Genomic DNA, 16,237 nt, shown 5'->3' with positions numbered 1-16,237 from the left:
GAAATAAGCACCCAAACATAGTGAGCAACCAAACCAAAAATATCAGCAAACGAGTTTACACAGTCCCTCCCAAACACACACATTCATTCACTCTCTCTGTATATTGTGGCGACTCTCACTCGATTATCCTTCGTTGTCCGTGACAGATTCTCCATGGCTACCACCGCGGCAGCAGCAGCAGCTGCAACCTCAATCGCCAAGCTCGACACTTCTGCGTTTGCCTTGCCTTTCCGACGCCCGATCTCTCAACTCCGCCTTCCTACTCCTTCACTTCGCCTCTCTCAATTTCGACCCTTGACCTCCTCCAATTCTTCTGGTATTCTTTCCTTTTTTCTCTTCGATTTTAGTCTTTTTTTTTTGGTTTTTGATTTATGATTTCTCTACTTATTAATTCAATTGATAGTTTAATTGATTTAAGCTGAATCATGTTTAGAATTATTAGGCATTGTAATTTGATTTTGAATTGTAATCATCGTACTTGTTATTTCAATTTCACACGATAGGAGAACATTTGTGTATTACATTTGCCTAATTCATGAAATTGTATTGTTGGAAATTGTGTTTGTTTATTTGATTATCTCAAGGTTGCTGAATGAATTCATCTGATATGTCATTTTGACTTCTCATTATGAGGAATGTAGGTGATTTTGTGACTTCCATAGCAGAATGCGAATGCGCCGGGTTTATTTATGAAATCTTAATGTAGGAAATCATGTTCATATTATTCGATTGTTACAGTATCTGTGGTTGAACTCTTTAATATGCCATTTTGCCCTACGTATAATGAGTAAAGTTCGTAGATTTGTGACCTTTTGAGTGTTCTTTGGGTAATGGAAGTATATGCTTTAATGCTAAGCTGTTACTAATGTGATCTTCCAGCAAAAGAAAGATACTGCAATATGAAGAAATGGAATTGTAATGTGTGGGTCATCTATGAGTAAAAGTAATTAATTTTGCTTTTGAACTTGTGTCGAAAAGTTGGAAAACACATCGATATTAGTCTAATAGTTACTAATAAGGCCTCATTTGGTTTGATGTAAAATGTTTTTATGGAAAATGATTTTCCATTTTTTCCCATTTTCCTTTATTTGGTTTGTTAAGGGGTGGAAAATTGCATCCTTAATAAATAATGATGGAAAGTATTTTCCTTTACAAAACAAGGGAAGCCACATTTTCCTCCATTCTCCTAACCTCCTTTCTACTTCCTTCTCATCCATCCTCATATCACCACTCCTATCTTTCTTGAAATTTCTAGTATGCAACCAAACAGAGGAAAACTAATTTGCAATTGGGCTTTTCTTTGAAAATGTGTTTTTCATGAAAACTGATTTTTCATTGAAAATGTTTTACATCAAATCAAACGGGGCATAAGGTGCATGCATCTTGACACAATACTATTGTCTCTTGGAAAGAAGTACCAACTTGGACTTACCTTAAAACCCAAGAGCTTGTGTTCAAATTTTATTAATCTGTGCAGCTGATACGTAAAGAACATTTTGAGCTATTTTCAATGTTTAAAGGACTATAAAGTTTCAAATATTGCAAAAATTATACAAGTACTTAAGTTACATTATAATTACCATCAGATCTATATTGAATCATATTCGTACATTTGGAACTCCCTAAATCTTGCCATGGGCAAATTCTTGTTGGGTGGTGGTGGTTGTTGGCAAGCCTTACTTTTACTTGGTTGAAACAAGAGAAAGCTGTGTGTGAACGACCCCTAAATATTATAGTGTGTGTGTGACTTATGAGGATTTAATTGTCGCTATAAGCCTGAAATTCCTCTTGATAAACATTGTCTAGCTTTCATTTGTTTTAATGTCAGATTTTGCTTTAGCATGGACTGCTGTCACTGCTAAGAGAGAGAGAGAGAGAGAGAGAGAGAGAGAGAGAGAGAGATCTTCAGACTTTTCCAAGGCAAATTCTCCATTGATTCTCTAAGAATCCCATAAAAAATTAAAGACTCTGGAAGACATGCTGCCATATCTCTCTCCTCTCACTGCTTCCTTTTCAAAAATTGATTTTTTAGACAAGTATAGAGTTGCTAGATGCGGCAATAGAGCACTCGATACAGGCTTAGAGTATTTTCAGCCACAATTTCTGTAAAAAAATAATAAATAAATAAATCTGCAAATGGGTCAAGTGTGGCTCAAGAAGCTTCCCTTACGTTTTTCTTTCCTATGACCCATTTTAATGTTTCCCAGCATTTTAATGGCTCAAGTCTGAAGATCTCTCTCTCTCTCTCTCTTCCCCCCCCCCCCCCCCCCCATAAATGCAGCTTGTAGAAACAGGGCTTATAAGTTGGGCCTTAATGATAAAATCACCATTAAAATTGCTGGGGTTTTTGCTCAAAGCATTAAGAACCATTGATGGTTTCCAAAATAAGATAAAAGCACTGATGAAAATGTAATTTATAAATAAGAAAAATGTAGTTGTTTTCTATTTTAATTAATGTTTCTCCATTCCCTAAATTTAGCATTGTCGATCCTTCATTTCCGAAACCTCTGAAGTTACCATGCTACCTGGTTTAAAACATTTTGATGATTGCAACATGTTCCTGCCATTGGAGATCTGTATCTTTCTTTGAGAATACTGGAATCACTTCAGTATTGTGTTTGGAATAACTGAAATATTAAAAGCCATTATAAGTTCTACTCTTTTTTTTTTTTTTTTTTTTTTTTTGGGGTTGTAATAATGGGTTAATTTCTACATCTATTGTTACTGGATAAGTTATGCTGATGTTTTCATTAAACTTATACTCAGGTATTAAAGCCCAGGTTGCAACTGCTGAACAAGCTGCTGTTGATCCGGTGCAACAAGTTGAATCCCCAGTTGTTGTGGTCACTGGAGCTTCTAGAGGAATAGGGAGAGCTATTGCATTAACGTTGGGAAAGGCTGGGTGTAAGGTTTGTAGCTAACACATATTTGGTAATTTAGTGTAGCTAATCTCAAATTGAAGCTCCTATGGAACTCGATTTTGTTTCTTCCTCATTTTGTAAATTGTCTGAGTTGATAATCTTTACCCTAATTGAAAAAGACCTGAAAGTAGTAAGGAGAAATGCTAATTTTGAATTAAATATAACCTTTAAATCGGCCCCTAAGAGTCCTAACCATTTGAGTGTGAAAGTTTTGGGTTTTGAATTTAAATTTACTTGAGTTGGGAAAATTTGATGTTGTGGAAAAAGAGAAATAATGAGATTGCAAAGTATATTAAGACATTGTCATATATATTTTTTTTTCTTTCTGAGATTGCTGGAGGGTTTACACTAAACTGGATTTCATAGCAATCAAAGCATGACCTCTGCATATCGTTTATTAAACTTGAACTGGATGTATTGCTACAGGTCCTTGTAAACTATGCGAGGTCATCAAAGGAGGCAGAAGAAGTTTCTAAAGAGGTTAATGTTTGTCTATTAAATTTTGTTGGACTTGTGAACCCAAATTTTAGATTTAAAATCATTGTTGCTTTTCATCTCTCCATAAAATATGTTTTGCTCTTAGTGCATTTGTTCCACGTCATCATTAATTTTTCTGTACTTATAGGACCTTGACCATTTGCTTTGGTTGGTGTAAGGGCTGTATAAGTCTCCGTTTTGTTCCTATGTCACTAGAATTAAATGAGTTTGAGTAACTTTCTTAGAGTTACGAGACCTAATGGTCTAGCTACTAAGATTGTTGTTAATTTCACTTGGATACAGTTGTAGGCTGTTATGTTAGAATACATTTGTGATGACCACCCTTGCTGGCTTGCTCAATATTATGACAAGCATTTGCAGAAAAATAATAGCAGAGATGAATGTTTTACGAATCAAGTTCTCCTAGTTAATAATCTTTCTTTGAGACCATTTTCTAGTTTTCTTATTTGTTGGTCATTGGTTTGAGGCTTACTATAATACTTCCTCTGCTCCCAAAATATTGCACCATGTGGGGATTACACAAGATTTTAGGTATTGGGAACGGAAGGAGAGAGAGGCAAAATCATAAATTTGCCTATGTGATTAAATTCAGTAACTAAAGCAACAAGTGTAGTGTAAAAGGAGATATTTGTTTCCTAAAATGGGTATGGTGCAATATTTGTGAAATTTCCTTAAAAAGTAAATGATGCAATACTCAGTGAACAGAGAGGTAAATATAGTGTCAGTGAGCTAGTTCCGGTCATTAGATAACAAATTCTTCTCTTAATGCTGTTGAAGGGTATTGTTTCTGAAGTTTGAGTAATAAAGAGCAGTAATTGGCATAGAAGCAACATTGTTGCTGTTGTTGAAGCTTTGGTGATATAAATCACAATTTTAATATTTTATTTCAGATCTTTAACTTTTCTTTTATTGTTTCAAGACTCTGATTGTTTCTTTTAGTTTTATGAATATTTTTGTTAATATGCTCACAGATTGAGTCATGTGGAGGTCAAGCTCTTACATTTGGGGGTGATGTATCAAAAGAAGAAGATGTAGAATCAATGATAAAAACTGTGAGCTTCCCTGCTCTGTAATAAACTTCAATAATGCTCCAAGCACAATTTCTTATCTAAATAATTCTGTTGAACCATCAGAGGAAACTTATTAATGGAGCTTATCTAAATTGCATTTGCAGGCTGTAGATGCATGGGGAACTGTTGATATATTGGTGAATAATGCAGGTTAAATCGCCTATCTTTATGACCCTGATTTCTTCTCTTAAGTATTATGAGTTGATAAATCTCATCTGCTATAGACATTAAGTTTTTTCTTAGTGAGAAAATTTCATGACCATAATGTTCCATGCTGTTTAGGTATTACACGAGATGGCTTATTGATGAGAATGAAAAAATCACAGTGGCAAGACGTCATTGATTTAAATCTCACCGGGGTGTTTCTTTGCACTCAGGTTTGTGCAATCATCTATACTTTGCGATGTGTGGTCTATTGATTGTTAAGTTTGTAAGTATTATAAGTTGTTTCCTTGTTGCAGGCTGCTTCAAAAGTTATGATGAAGAAGAGAAAGGTATTTGTAAATCTTGCTTTTTCATGGTGAAGATTAAGCATGTTGAAAATTGAATAACCTGAAACTAAGAAGAATTGATATGATGTTAATCAAATGATGCTTACGTGATTTTTGCTTTTTTGAATTTTCCGTGACCCATTTACTTCTGGATGTTCTTTGACTGTATATACAGGGGAGAATCATAAATGTAGCTTCAGTGGTTGGTCTTATGGGCAATGCTGGGCAGGCAAACTATAGTGCTGCAAAAGCTGGTGTTATTGGTTTCACAAAATCTGTAGCGAAGGAGTATGCCAGCAGGAATATTAATGCAAGTATTTAAATTCTTGATCATCATATAAGCTCAAGTGTATTTATGCAGTAAGAGAATTATGAGACATAGTGTCCCCTTTTTTTTCCTCTCCCTTTGGCACCATCATTATCACTGTAAATGTCATATAAATATCATTATATTGAGTATTGTGGTAACTGGGTATTTGGTTCACTGGTTTTAGGTATCATATCTAATATTTGGTTGGTATACAGTAGCTGATCCACCCTCTAAACCCCCCAAGTTATAGAGAGAGGGAGAGAGAGACAGAGAGAGAAGATTTTTATATGCCTTTAGTGTGCTTATTTACTGTAACTGACTGGCAATGTTCTATAGGTTAATGCTATTGCCCCAGGATTCATTGCCTCTGATATGACAGCCAAGCTTGGAGACGACATCGAGAAGAAAATTCTGGAGAATATCCCCCTTGGTAAGTCATGAGTAGCTGCATTTTGTATTTTATGAAGGGTGGTTTTACTATTTATACTTAAAAAAAATTACAGTATATAATACATAGGTGATTCTAATGTCTTGGAAAATATATACAGGACGCTACGGTCAACCCGAGGAAGTTGCTGGACTAGTGGAATTTTTGGCACTTAACCCTGCTGCCAGTTATATCACTGGACAGGTATTGCCGCTACTTTATAATTTTGCATTTGATATTTCAGGTATTGAAAACATGTTGATTCATTATCTTGAGTGCAGGTTTTGACAATTGATGGGGGCATGGTGATGTAAGAGGTTCACTGGTATCAGATTAGCGAGTATTCATTTGGGTTTACGGCCTGGAGTGTTGGTTATTGAAGTGAGACTGAGATACGGATGGAAATTGGAATTCTTAGCGATCTTTTCTTTCACTCTATAGCTGGTAACCTTGACAAAAAGATAAATTAGTATCAGATTTTATTGGTTTGCCTTGGAGCGGGCATGTGCAAAATTAATCAAGATTCATGTTCCTAAATTTTTCCTTTCAAATCATAGTTTTCCTTTAGGTTATGTTTGGTTTAATTGAGAACGTTGTGAACTGAATTCTAGTATTCCTTGAAAAAGATTAATCTTTCCATTGGAAGAAAATTGTCAAAGGATTCTGGAAAATGTTTTCCTTGAGTAGACAGCCAGCTGAAAGCATTTTATTAAGATATATCAGTGTTGTAACAGTTGAATTACCTGAATCCTGAGTTTTTAGAATTTTGCATTATGCGTAATATTATGCTCTCTATATCTTACAAATGCATAAAGAGTGTTGAACGATTGTTTTGCTATTTGCCTTGATTTAAATCTGGGCCTTACCGGTTACCACATTTTCTCTGCGCAGAAAGACTCACCCTCTCCCCCAGTATATGGAGCAAACTTGCTTGTCTTACGCTTTGTTTGGATAGCAAATAAGGATGAAAGGAAGGGGAGGAAAATAGAAGGAAGGGAAGGGGAAAGAAAGGGAGGGGGAGCTGAACTCCATTTTCCCTCCAAATTTCTCCAGTTTTGGAGGGGTGATGCTTATTAAAGAGAGAGGGAAAATGGAACTCTCTCTCTTCTTTCCCTTCCTTCCCTCAATTCTTTACCCAAACAAGAGAGTTTGTCCCCCTCCCTCCCTCCCCTCCCCTCCCCTTCCCTTCTTTTTCTTCTATTTTCTTCTATCCAAACAAAGTGTTAATCAAGAAACTATGTTTTCTCCTGAGGCACGCCAGATCTAGTTCTTAATTGTCCGGGGCAAATCCATGGTTTACTCTTGGCCTGGTCCCAAGAGTAATTTGTTGTGTATAGGTAGTTTCAACATGTTTTGTTTTGATTGTCGCTGAACTTTTACATTCTTAATTCATCCATAATCTTATTGCATATTCTTTACATCTGGCTAAATACTTGATCTTTGTCAAAAAAAATTGTCTTCCCCAAATCTGTTGCTGATCTTATGCAAAATGGTTATGCCAATGCAAGCAGCAGTTGGCAGTTGTCTTATTGGTGATTACCATTATCGGCTGGTAGCCCTTATTAATCTCTATCAGAACTTATCTTAACTTTTTTGAATTTATTTTTGTTGAACTCAAAAAAAGTGAAATTAAGGTGAACCAAACATAACCTTTTGTTAGTGGTAAATTTTCTCACCTTCACCCCAAATTATATTCAGGCAAATAATGGTGAAAAAACATGTCTTAACTGCAAAACTGAGACGAGCAAAAATTTAAGCTGATCGTCAATCCACTTGAAAAGCAAACCTAAGCCAAAATCATGCTCAAGAAAATTCATTTCTATTCGATCTGTACAAAAGTCCATATCCTTGAGTTTAGAGATACACATCTCATTATAACACACAATAAATTTTAAGTATATATATAAATACTCAATACCCTCAACTATTAATTGCTCTCATACTACTGGAAGTCTGCACTGATTTTTCCTACTTTCCTAAGAAAAAATTTACTGTACAACTGACAGACTTTTCTTCTGACTCATTGCAAAGTTGCAAACTAATCTTCAAACATACCCTCATCTGATATGCTGGGTGATTCTGTCCCGTTCACATGAGGTTGGCTAGCATACTCAGCACTCAAGTCGCTTAGAATGCTGTAGTCAAAATCATCATCACTATCATCATCTAAACCTAATTCTTCGTCTGTCTGCCTCTCTGCAGTGCCCTTTGGTTGGGTTTCCCTATGCTTCATTTCCTCAATTGCGTCTTCATAAGACATTTCATACCAAACATTCCCCTTTCCAACGATAGATTTGTTGTGAGCATCTGTCATCCGCTCCTGCTTACTCTTCTCTGAGTTCTTTGGCTCTCCCCAATAGTCATAGCGATACAAGGGGTGAGAAGGGTCATATTGATCTTTGCCAAGAATACTGGGATCAACATATCTCCCTGGTTCTTGTAGTGGTAGGCCAAGAGTTCGGCGGCTGCAATAAATTCGAGTCTTAGTACTAAGCAAATTAAGGACACGTTCAACACTAGAAAAAATACTTTAAATCACTTAGTTTGTTAGATATAGTTTAAATTAATTTCATTTCCCAAAACCCTACTATAAGTTGGCTTTCTTCGTACGACGACTGCAGCCAAATTGTCACATTGTCCATAACTTTAAATTCCAATAATTAAAGAAACACCGGGTTTTATCTTCTAGTCTTTGTTACATGCAGTCAGTTTGCACTTACCCAGTTATTTTCTGGGATTGGGGTGAGGAGGATCATACAGGTCAAAAGCCTGAAATAAGAAAAAAGTTAAAGTGTTTAATGCACCTAAGAGTAGTGAAAATACCAGCTTATGTCTCGCAGAAGAGCTTCTCTTTCCTCAAACGAACGACGCCAGTGGATGAAATCATACTCATCCATCTCTATGTTTCGTCTTAATTTGTCAACTTTGTAGTTCTCCCCTCTTTCTTCTGCTTCCTTCTGAAGTCTATTGTGAAGCTGAAGAAAAGGAAAACATGTATAAGCAAAGCACTAAGATAATGCACACGGATTATAACATCTCCTTGGTAATTAGGTAACAAAACTGTGCCAAAACTTGCTGTCTTCTACATTATGTTTTTATTCATAGTGGTGGTAATTTTCATAAACTGATCATCAATGACCATAGGCAACTAAATAAGGCACCTATCTTTTTATAGTATGAGAATTTGAGAACGGTAGAACTTCATTTCTATTTGCTCAGTAGTCCGATAATTTCTTTTCCCTCTGCTCATTCTCTTTAGTTTTATTTATTTATTTATTTTTTAAACCGGAGGGGGGAGGGGTAGAGAAAATGAAACATTTAATAAGAGGAGCAAGTGATCAACCTGACGCTCAGCAAAAGCTGATTCCAAATCAAGTTCCTTGACACTTGTTTTCTGTCAACCACATGAAGAACATCAGTAGCAGTACTGCCAACACGCCAACTCAAAACTATAATTAGTGATTTGGCAGACAAATTATGCTTACCAATATTGTTTTTGGCAACAGTGAGTTTTTGTAATAAACTTTTGTGTGTTCCACACTATTTTGCTCATCAAACTCTTCTTCATCAGTCAGTTCTGACAGTTTCTTCCCTTTATATTTGTCAGGATTAGCCTCCATATCATCCAAGATCATTTGCTCAGCTACATTAATCTGCCACAACTGCATGATATGGAACAAGTAAATGGTTAAACTATATTCAGTCTTGCAAGCACTCCAAGCAGGTTTTGACAATTGATGGGGGCATGGTGACCCTAAATTTCTCTCTTTCTATAAATGTTTCTGATTTCTGTCAAAATTATCTAATCTACATTACACGGTACTTGCAGTGGCTCTTCGCTTCAACAAAATCAGTGCATAGACTGATGTTTGTTCCCTCTAAACAGAATAGTTATAAAACTAACTGACTAAGCTATTTAGCTATGTAGTGTTTTGTCAAGATACTAAGTTTATCTTTCTATTGAATATATAATGATTAAAATATTTAAGATGTAAACATAAGATAGTGAAAGATTCTGGAAAGTCAGCATCAACCTTATTTTTACCTTGTCAACATATGGATGATCAGACAAAAGAGACTCTTCTTCTACTTTGATTCCTAGATCTTTTCTGGGAACAGGAGGCCTTCTACAATCACGCTGAATACAAAGCAGCTTCAATTTAGAATACAAACAGGAACAACTTTCAAATAAGATAAGACACAATCACCTACTCGCTTTATATCTATTAAATTCACCGCACACAAATGTACAAACAGGAACAACTTTCAAATAAGATTAGACACAATCACCTACTCGCTTTATATCTATTAAAATGCAAATGTGATTTGTTTGAGAATAGCTTTATTTCATTAAAAATTTGAAATCAAACCAAACTCCAACATTCAGCAGGGATATTAACAACTTGAACAATGCATCCAACTTCTTCTCTTATAATAATTTACTAAAAGAATTAAACATAATTTTTACCAAAGCTAAGAGATCATAGACGGAGAGAATTTTTCTGAATTGAGGTTAATAGAAAAACCAATGAAAAACAAAGCCGAAGGTTAAGATTGAAATGAAGACATATCCTTCACGATTAATAACTGCTTGTCGGATTTAGGAGGGTCATTAATTAGTGATTGGGACAATAGCCCAGATGCCAAAGAAAAGTCTAGAGAGTGGATAGGTTCATAGGTAATCAGTCAAGCGATTGAAGATGTTAATTTCAAAATGACTGTTTTTCCTTTGGCAATCTGTTTGGAACCTTCAACTAAAAAATAAAAAAAATAAATAAAAAATCCTTGTTTTTTTTTTTTTTTTTTTTTTTTTTTTTTTTTTTTTTTTTAAATATATATTTTTTTTATATATATATTTTTTAATACTGGTCTATGCTGGGTACTGGCTAGAGAAAAGTTCATATACATCTAAACTTCCCTTAGCCCTCCCTATTATGGACATGGATTTCTTTATTCAATTTCCATGTTTTGAAAGCAATCCTCAGCAAAAAAACAAAAAAAAAAAAAAAAAAAAAGCAATCCTCAGCAAATTGTCCTTCACTTCTTATATCTTATGAGGTAGAACCGTAGAAGATTAGTAGACCAGACAACCAGACGTTGCTTTTGTTTTTCAGATCAAGAATTGAACTGAAACAACCTCTTTGCAATCATAGACTTATGGCTTCTTTACAACTGACATAAGCAGGAAGTAAAAAGCCTTGGAGAAACAATGGGTCAAAGAGTTAGGATACATCGCCATATGTATAGTGTGAGGTTGTGAGCAAACATTGCAAATAAACATCAATGTTTCTTTGAATATTTAACACAGCAATCTATGGAGAGAAGTAATTTACTTACTCGTAATTCATCAAGATTAGTATCATCATCACGGTGAAATATTGGTGGATATTCAAACCTTTGAAAACTGCAAAAATGGAGACCAATGTTTTGAGTAAAGGAGAATTCAAGCATCAAATTATTGAACAGCAATTGACAATAAAATAATAGAGTACTAAAATTTTGAGGAAATTAATGAGGAAGGGAACTGCTTACATAAGATGATCAATGTTTGGGTCGACAAAACGTAATTCAAGAGGAAATCTATACCGATAAGGATCTCTATTAGCCTGAAATGCAAAGTAAGATGTCAGACACAGAGCCATTAATATGTCCAGTTACTAGCAAGATAAAGCACACTGGAACTTGCAAATATGCAAATTTGAAGACTAATTGACAATCTGTTAATGTATCTGAAGTCTTTAATCTCCCTTGCAATTTTGCAAATTCCTATGAAATATTTATTATCCTTAGATTCAGAAAGGAACATAAACAGAGAAATAGTTTACAGCGGAACAGTTTACTGCACCAGAACATGAGGAACCTCTGACCAGTAATTGCATCATAAGCAGATAACAGAAAGTAGAAAAAGACTTTTATAATGGGCCTCTTGTTTCAAATTCAGGTGCTGCTTACAGCTGCACCAATAGAATATTCTAGAACAAAGAACAACACAAAACACAATTATGAATATCACACACACACACACACACCAGAAAAAATTATGATGCATGAAGTTGAGGATAGAATGGATAAATACAAGTCCCACACACACATACCCACACCCACACCCACACCCACACGCATGCACGCGCCTGCGCCCGCACAACACACACACACACACACACACACACACACACACCAGAATAAATTATGATGCATGAAGTTGAGGATAGAAACTTCATGCGGCAAGTCCTGTAAATATCTCAAAATTCTGTTGCAACTCCATATGAATTTAGAACAAAGTTAATAAGGCAAGCTTATTACTTGTTATAAAAGATGAGGGGCAATATTGATAGGACTCATAGGAGTGTTCAAAAGTCAAAATGTGTGGGTCCCCAGTTCTTCAAAGAGGAGGGATATATTAAAAGAAGCAATGCACAAACAAATATTTGAATTACTCACCAAAATCTCAACCATAACATGCATGCCAACTTTTATGTGCTGGCGAATCCAGTACCAATCATTGTTCTTAATAGGAACCCACCTGAAACGGATGGTGCACAAAAGCATATTAGTGGAAGACTCAGACAAAGGTTAAATGCTAGAACTAACAAAGGCAAGTATTTGCTAAGAATCAACTTAGCTTCAGACAGAGTCAAAGAAGAAAAATAGAGTTAAGTGAAGAAGAATAGAAGATGAACATTGGTTGGATCATATCTGAAAAACAGCAGTAGATTAGGATGGTTATATGCTTTTGAGAGGCTTGCTCTCTCCCAAATTGTAAAATAACTAGTTCAGCATATACCCTTCCTCTCTCTAATCTGGCTTATTTTTTGAGTTTCTACCTTACCTAACTAGTTAATCCCTTTCTCCAAGCCAGTTGTTAACCATGGAACCAGTTCTTAGAAATGGCAGGGGTTATCCTTTGGGGATGTCCTGCTGCCAATTTGCAGCACCTAAGGTTTCTTACTGACTTTCAGCGTAACACATAAGTGCACTGTGCACAAGGAGGAGAAGATAATAGGGCAATCAGCTTCCTTTGGTATCATGTTGGTGAGTTTTCTGGAAAGGTGATTGAATCTTCTAGATCTGGGGTCTTGTGATTTTATTTTGTGGGAGAGAGTAACTTCTTACCGGTGGGCTTTACCTATAACTGAAATCTGAAATTACTTTCTCATATGTACATTGACTGCAGTGCTGTTTTTCTTTTGGATTTGACCCAGGAGGATTGTTGGCCCTCCCTCTCCATGCCTCACATTTCCACTTTATAGAAATTTACATTACGAAGGATAGTGCATGCAATTTCAAAATTCATATAACTGATGTAAGAGCCACGAAAACCATATAGATAAAGAAAAGTGTTATTTATGGATGATACTGCGTAACATCAGAAAATTGTTTGTTTGAATAGGGTGCTTGAGTACGTAATATGTGTAGGAGCAATTCACATTGGACATACTATGCCCAGGATAATGAGTAGCCGGGATGAAGGTTGATTTTATCAATTATAATATAACAGTGCCTTTTTTTTATTTAAATTTTTTATCCTTCCTAGATGTATCAGTTTTCCGGTTGCACAATAAATATAAACAAATCATCAGATTTTACCCAAAGCATAATAAATTGGGCAAAAACACATATCTCTCACACTGAAGCAGAATTATAATACAGCTATACTACATGTATAAAACTCCAATATAATGGGTAAATAGTTGCATTTCTTTGTTTTTCCATCTTATACATAACGTACCAATATTTTCTCTATTACGATGAGATGACAATAAGTCAATAAGTATAAAAAAAAGGGAGAACCAATCATGTTGGGTTAAGTATTCAAGCGGAGATTGGAAAACGCATCAGTAAGGATAGTAGAGGGTTAAGGCAAGGGGATCTTTATAAGAGGCAAGGGAAGACCAATATGACTTGGATGGACCGATGGAATGAGTTTAAGGACATGGAGAAGTTGGGTTTGCAGAAGCATATAACATTGGACAGAAAAGAATAGAAGGAGAGGATCATGGTTGGCGAGTACTAGAGATAAAAATCTTATGTAGTCGACCACTCGAGTAATCGACCCCATCTTTGGGATTAAGGCTTTGGTTATGTTTTTTTTTTTTTACTGAGATGACAATAGTGACAATTAACAACTATATTCTCCTAACTAATAAATCAATGATGTATACCAAGCATAAAATATGGCAAAGCAAATTCCGGAAGATGATACTAAAACTATGACAATAGTTATATGGCCAAAACAAAAAAAACAAAAAAAAAAAAAAAAAAAAAAAAAAAAAAAAAAAAAAAAAAAAACAGAAGAAGAAAAGAAAGAAAGTTTCTCAGTTCTCACAAAGTGGCCCTTTCATAAAGGAACTGATAAAAAAAAATTCCAAAGATTTTAAAGTGTTTTGATTGATGAGTAAATTGATCATACACACAAGGGGAAAAAAAAAAATCTTATAAACTAGGGAGGGAGGGTAGAAGCTTAATTATTTAAGGGAGAATTGACAATCATGCAGTATACAACATCCTCCAACAAAACTAAAGGAACAAATAAACTAAAAAGGTTGGATTATGTCCCTTTCAATGCCTTTTCAGATCTAAGAAAAGGGAGTAAAAAGCAATATAGAAAGAAGACCAAGACGATGGATAGATTACCCTTCATATACTCCTCCAATGTCCACAAATGCTCCTTGGTATAGGTGTAAAGTAGTCACCTGGCCAAAACAGATCTGTACCCAAAGAAATAATGTCAAGTGTGATCTGTTACATGAATGCAATTGCAGGCAGTCATCAATTAGCCAAGAAAAAAACCAGTTAGAGATGGATGGATGAATGTAACATCAATAATTGATCAGGAGACAGAGTATTTCACTCAAACCAATAATCTAGAGATTGGTGGTCCGGCAGATACCAACTAGGATCAAGCCATACTTCTAAATAGAAAGCTTCATCAACAGTTAAAGTAAACTACTCAAGAGAGTCCAGAATAACTTACTTGTCCAGGATAATAGAACGGTAGTTCATACTGCAAAAATGGAAATTGATGATCAATCAAGGGCTCTACATTTCATGTAATAGCATCTAAGTTAAAATTAGTCAATAAACAGCAGCCTACCATTCCCTCCACATAATCTTTTCCTCGTTTCCTTCTTCCTGGATGATAATCTTGATCTTGCTGCATAAACATTGATAATTTCAAGACTTAAGCAAAATGAATGAGTGAATCATGCTTATTAGTTACAACTCACAAACAACAGCAAAACCATAGCATTCACAATTACAACATACCAACCAAACAACCTGTTACACAAACTGAAGCCTAAACCGCATAAATCAATAGGCAACTTCTAAAGATCAAACCTAATTTCATCAAAAGATGCCACACAAAACTAACACATTACAACAACTCTCCCTGATTCATCTACAAATTGGTGTGGTAGATATCGATATACGCAACCTTATCCTTAAAATTGTTAATGTTTCCCTATTCTAGCATGATATCAACACAAACTAAATTGGGTATATCATAATCCAAAAACTAAGGAGCAAATTTCCAATTTTAGAATCATTCAAACGCATTGAAAAGGAATATAATTTCGGAAATGTAACACAACAGTAAACACAAATTCATGGAAATTAAACTCAATTATTTTATTGCAAGAATATAAGAGAAAGTGAGTGAAAAACAACCTCATAAGACTCTTCTTCCAATCTATCCTTATTAAACTCAACCCACTCCTGGTATTGCTTAAGAAACATTTTATACCTATCCATAGACATCCCTTCCTTTTCCCTAATAACATTATCCAAATCCTTGATATCAACCCTTTCAGCCATCATCTTATGACCTTCCCTAATAAACTCCAGCTCCTTCCTATCAACCTCCCAACCCCGAGGCGGCCAATCGCGAGGCGCAACATGCCGAACAACCAACGGGCCATCCCAGTAAGTCTTCAAAGGTTCCAAAATCTCACCCTTAATATCAAACTGTTTAGCAAAATAGTCATCCTCAGTCAACCCCATTTCCTCCATCTTCTTCTTCCTGAAACTGGGTTTCAACATCTTGAATGCTTCAATTGTTTCGGGGTCTTTCAATGCAACTTCTTCCCCTTCATTGAGTGATTTTCGGGCGAAATCGGCTTCAGGAGAGAGAATCTCCTCCCATGGCGCCCAACCCCGCTCAACCCAGTTCCGTTTTCGGGCTTCTTCCTCGGTTTCCGAGTCTTTCGGGCCGAATTGCTCGAGGAATGTCTCGTCAACCGGGACTTCATCGGGAGCATAGGCATTTGGGGGTTTGGGGAGAAGAAAAGAGGTTGAAGAAGAAGAGAGAAGAGAGAAATTGGGGAAGAAATTAGGGTTTTGGAGATTGGAAATTGAGGGTTTAAGGGGGGTTTTAGAGAGGAGAGAGAGTGGGAGGAATTGAGAGGATTGAAGGATATGCATGATTTAGTGCAGAGTCAGGAAGATGGAGTAAGGTGCATGCTAATGGATAGAGTTGGTTTAAATCGTTGCGCGGGTTAAAAATGCATGATTTAAGCACG

General features: G+C 35.7%; 2 protein-coding genes across 2 annotated transcripts; one reads left to right on the top strand and one right to left on the bottom strand.

Annotated features, from left to right (window-relative positions):
• The first annotated feature begins 14 nt into the window (after positions 1 to 14).
• On the top strand, positions 15 to 6,403 carry LOC145597485 (3-oxoacyl-[acyl-carrier-protein] reductase 4-like). Its single transcript, XM_081653666.1, has 11 exons — positions 15 to 316; positions 2,767 to 2,909; positions 3,348 to 3,401; positions 4,391 to 4,471; positions 4,594 to 4,639; positions 4,772 to 4,866; positions 4,951 to 4,983; positions 5,156 to 5,290; positions 5,627 to 5,720; positions 5,839 to 5,921; positions 5,999 to 6,403. Exons 1-11 carry the CDS (start codon positions 154 to 156, stop codon positions 6,029 to 6,031), a joined length of 960 nt encoding a protein of 319 aa, XP_081509792.1. The 5' UTR covers positions 15 to 153; the 3' UTR covers positions 6,032 to 6,403.
• A 1,077-nt stretch (positions 6,404 to 7,480) lies between these two features.
• Positions 7,481 to 16,166, bottom strand: LOC145599361 (protein PLASTID TRANSCRIPTIONALLY ACTIVE 10-like). The gene is made up of 12 exons (XM_081655754.1): positions 15,387 to 16,166; positions 14,812 to 14,871; positions 14,692 to 14,721; positions 14,352 to 14,425; positions 12,159 to 12,240; positions 11,250 to 11,323; positions 11,055 to 11,121; positions 9,763 to 9,855; positions 9,203 to 9,379; positions 9,061 to 9,111; positions 8,541 to 8,692; positions 7,481 to 8,182 (listed from the first exon to the last, which is right to left on the bottom strand). Exons 1-12 carry the CDS (start codon positions 16,137 to 16,139, stop codon positions 7,756 to 7,758), a joined length of 2,040 nt encoding a protein of 679 aa, XP_081511880.1. The 5' UTR covers positions 16,140 to 16,166; the 3' UTR covers positions 7,481 to 7,755.
• Between the last annotated feature and the right edge of the window lie 71 nt (positions 16,167 to 16,237).

Source organism: Chenopodium album, chromosome 20 (genome assembly GCF_948465745.1).
Source record: "Chenopodium album chromosome 20, dcCheAlbu1.1, whole genome shotgun sequence".
NCBI classification, from domain to species: Eukaryota; Viridiplantae; Streptophyta; class Magnoliopsida; order Caryophyllales; family Amaranthaceae; genus Chenopodium; species Chenopodium album.
Note: the sequence above shows the minus strand (reverse complement) of the source record. Positions and strands in the feature narration are given on the sequence as shown.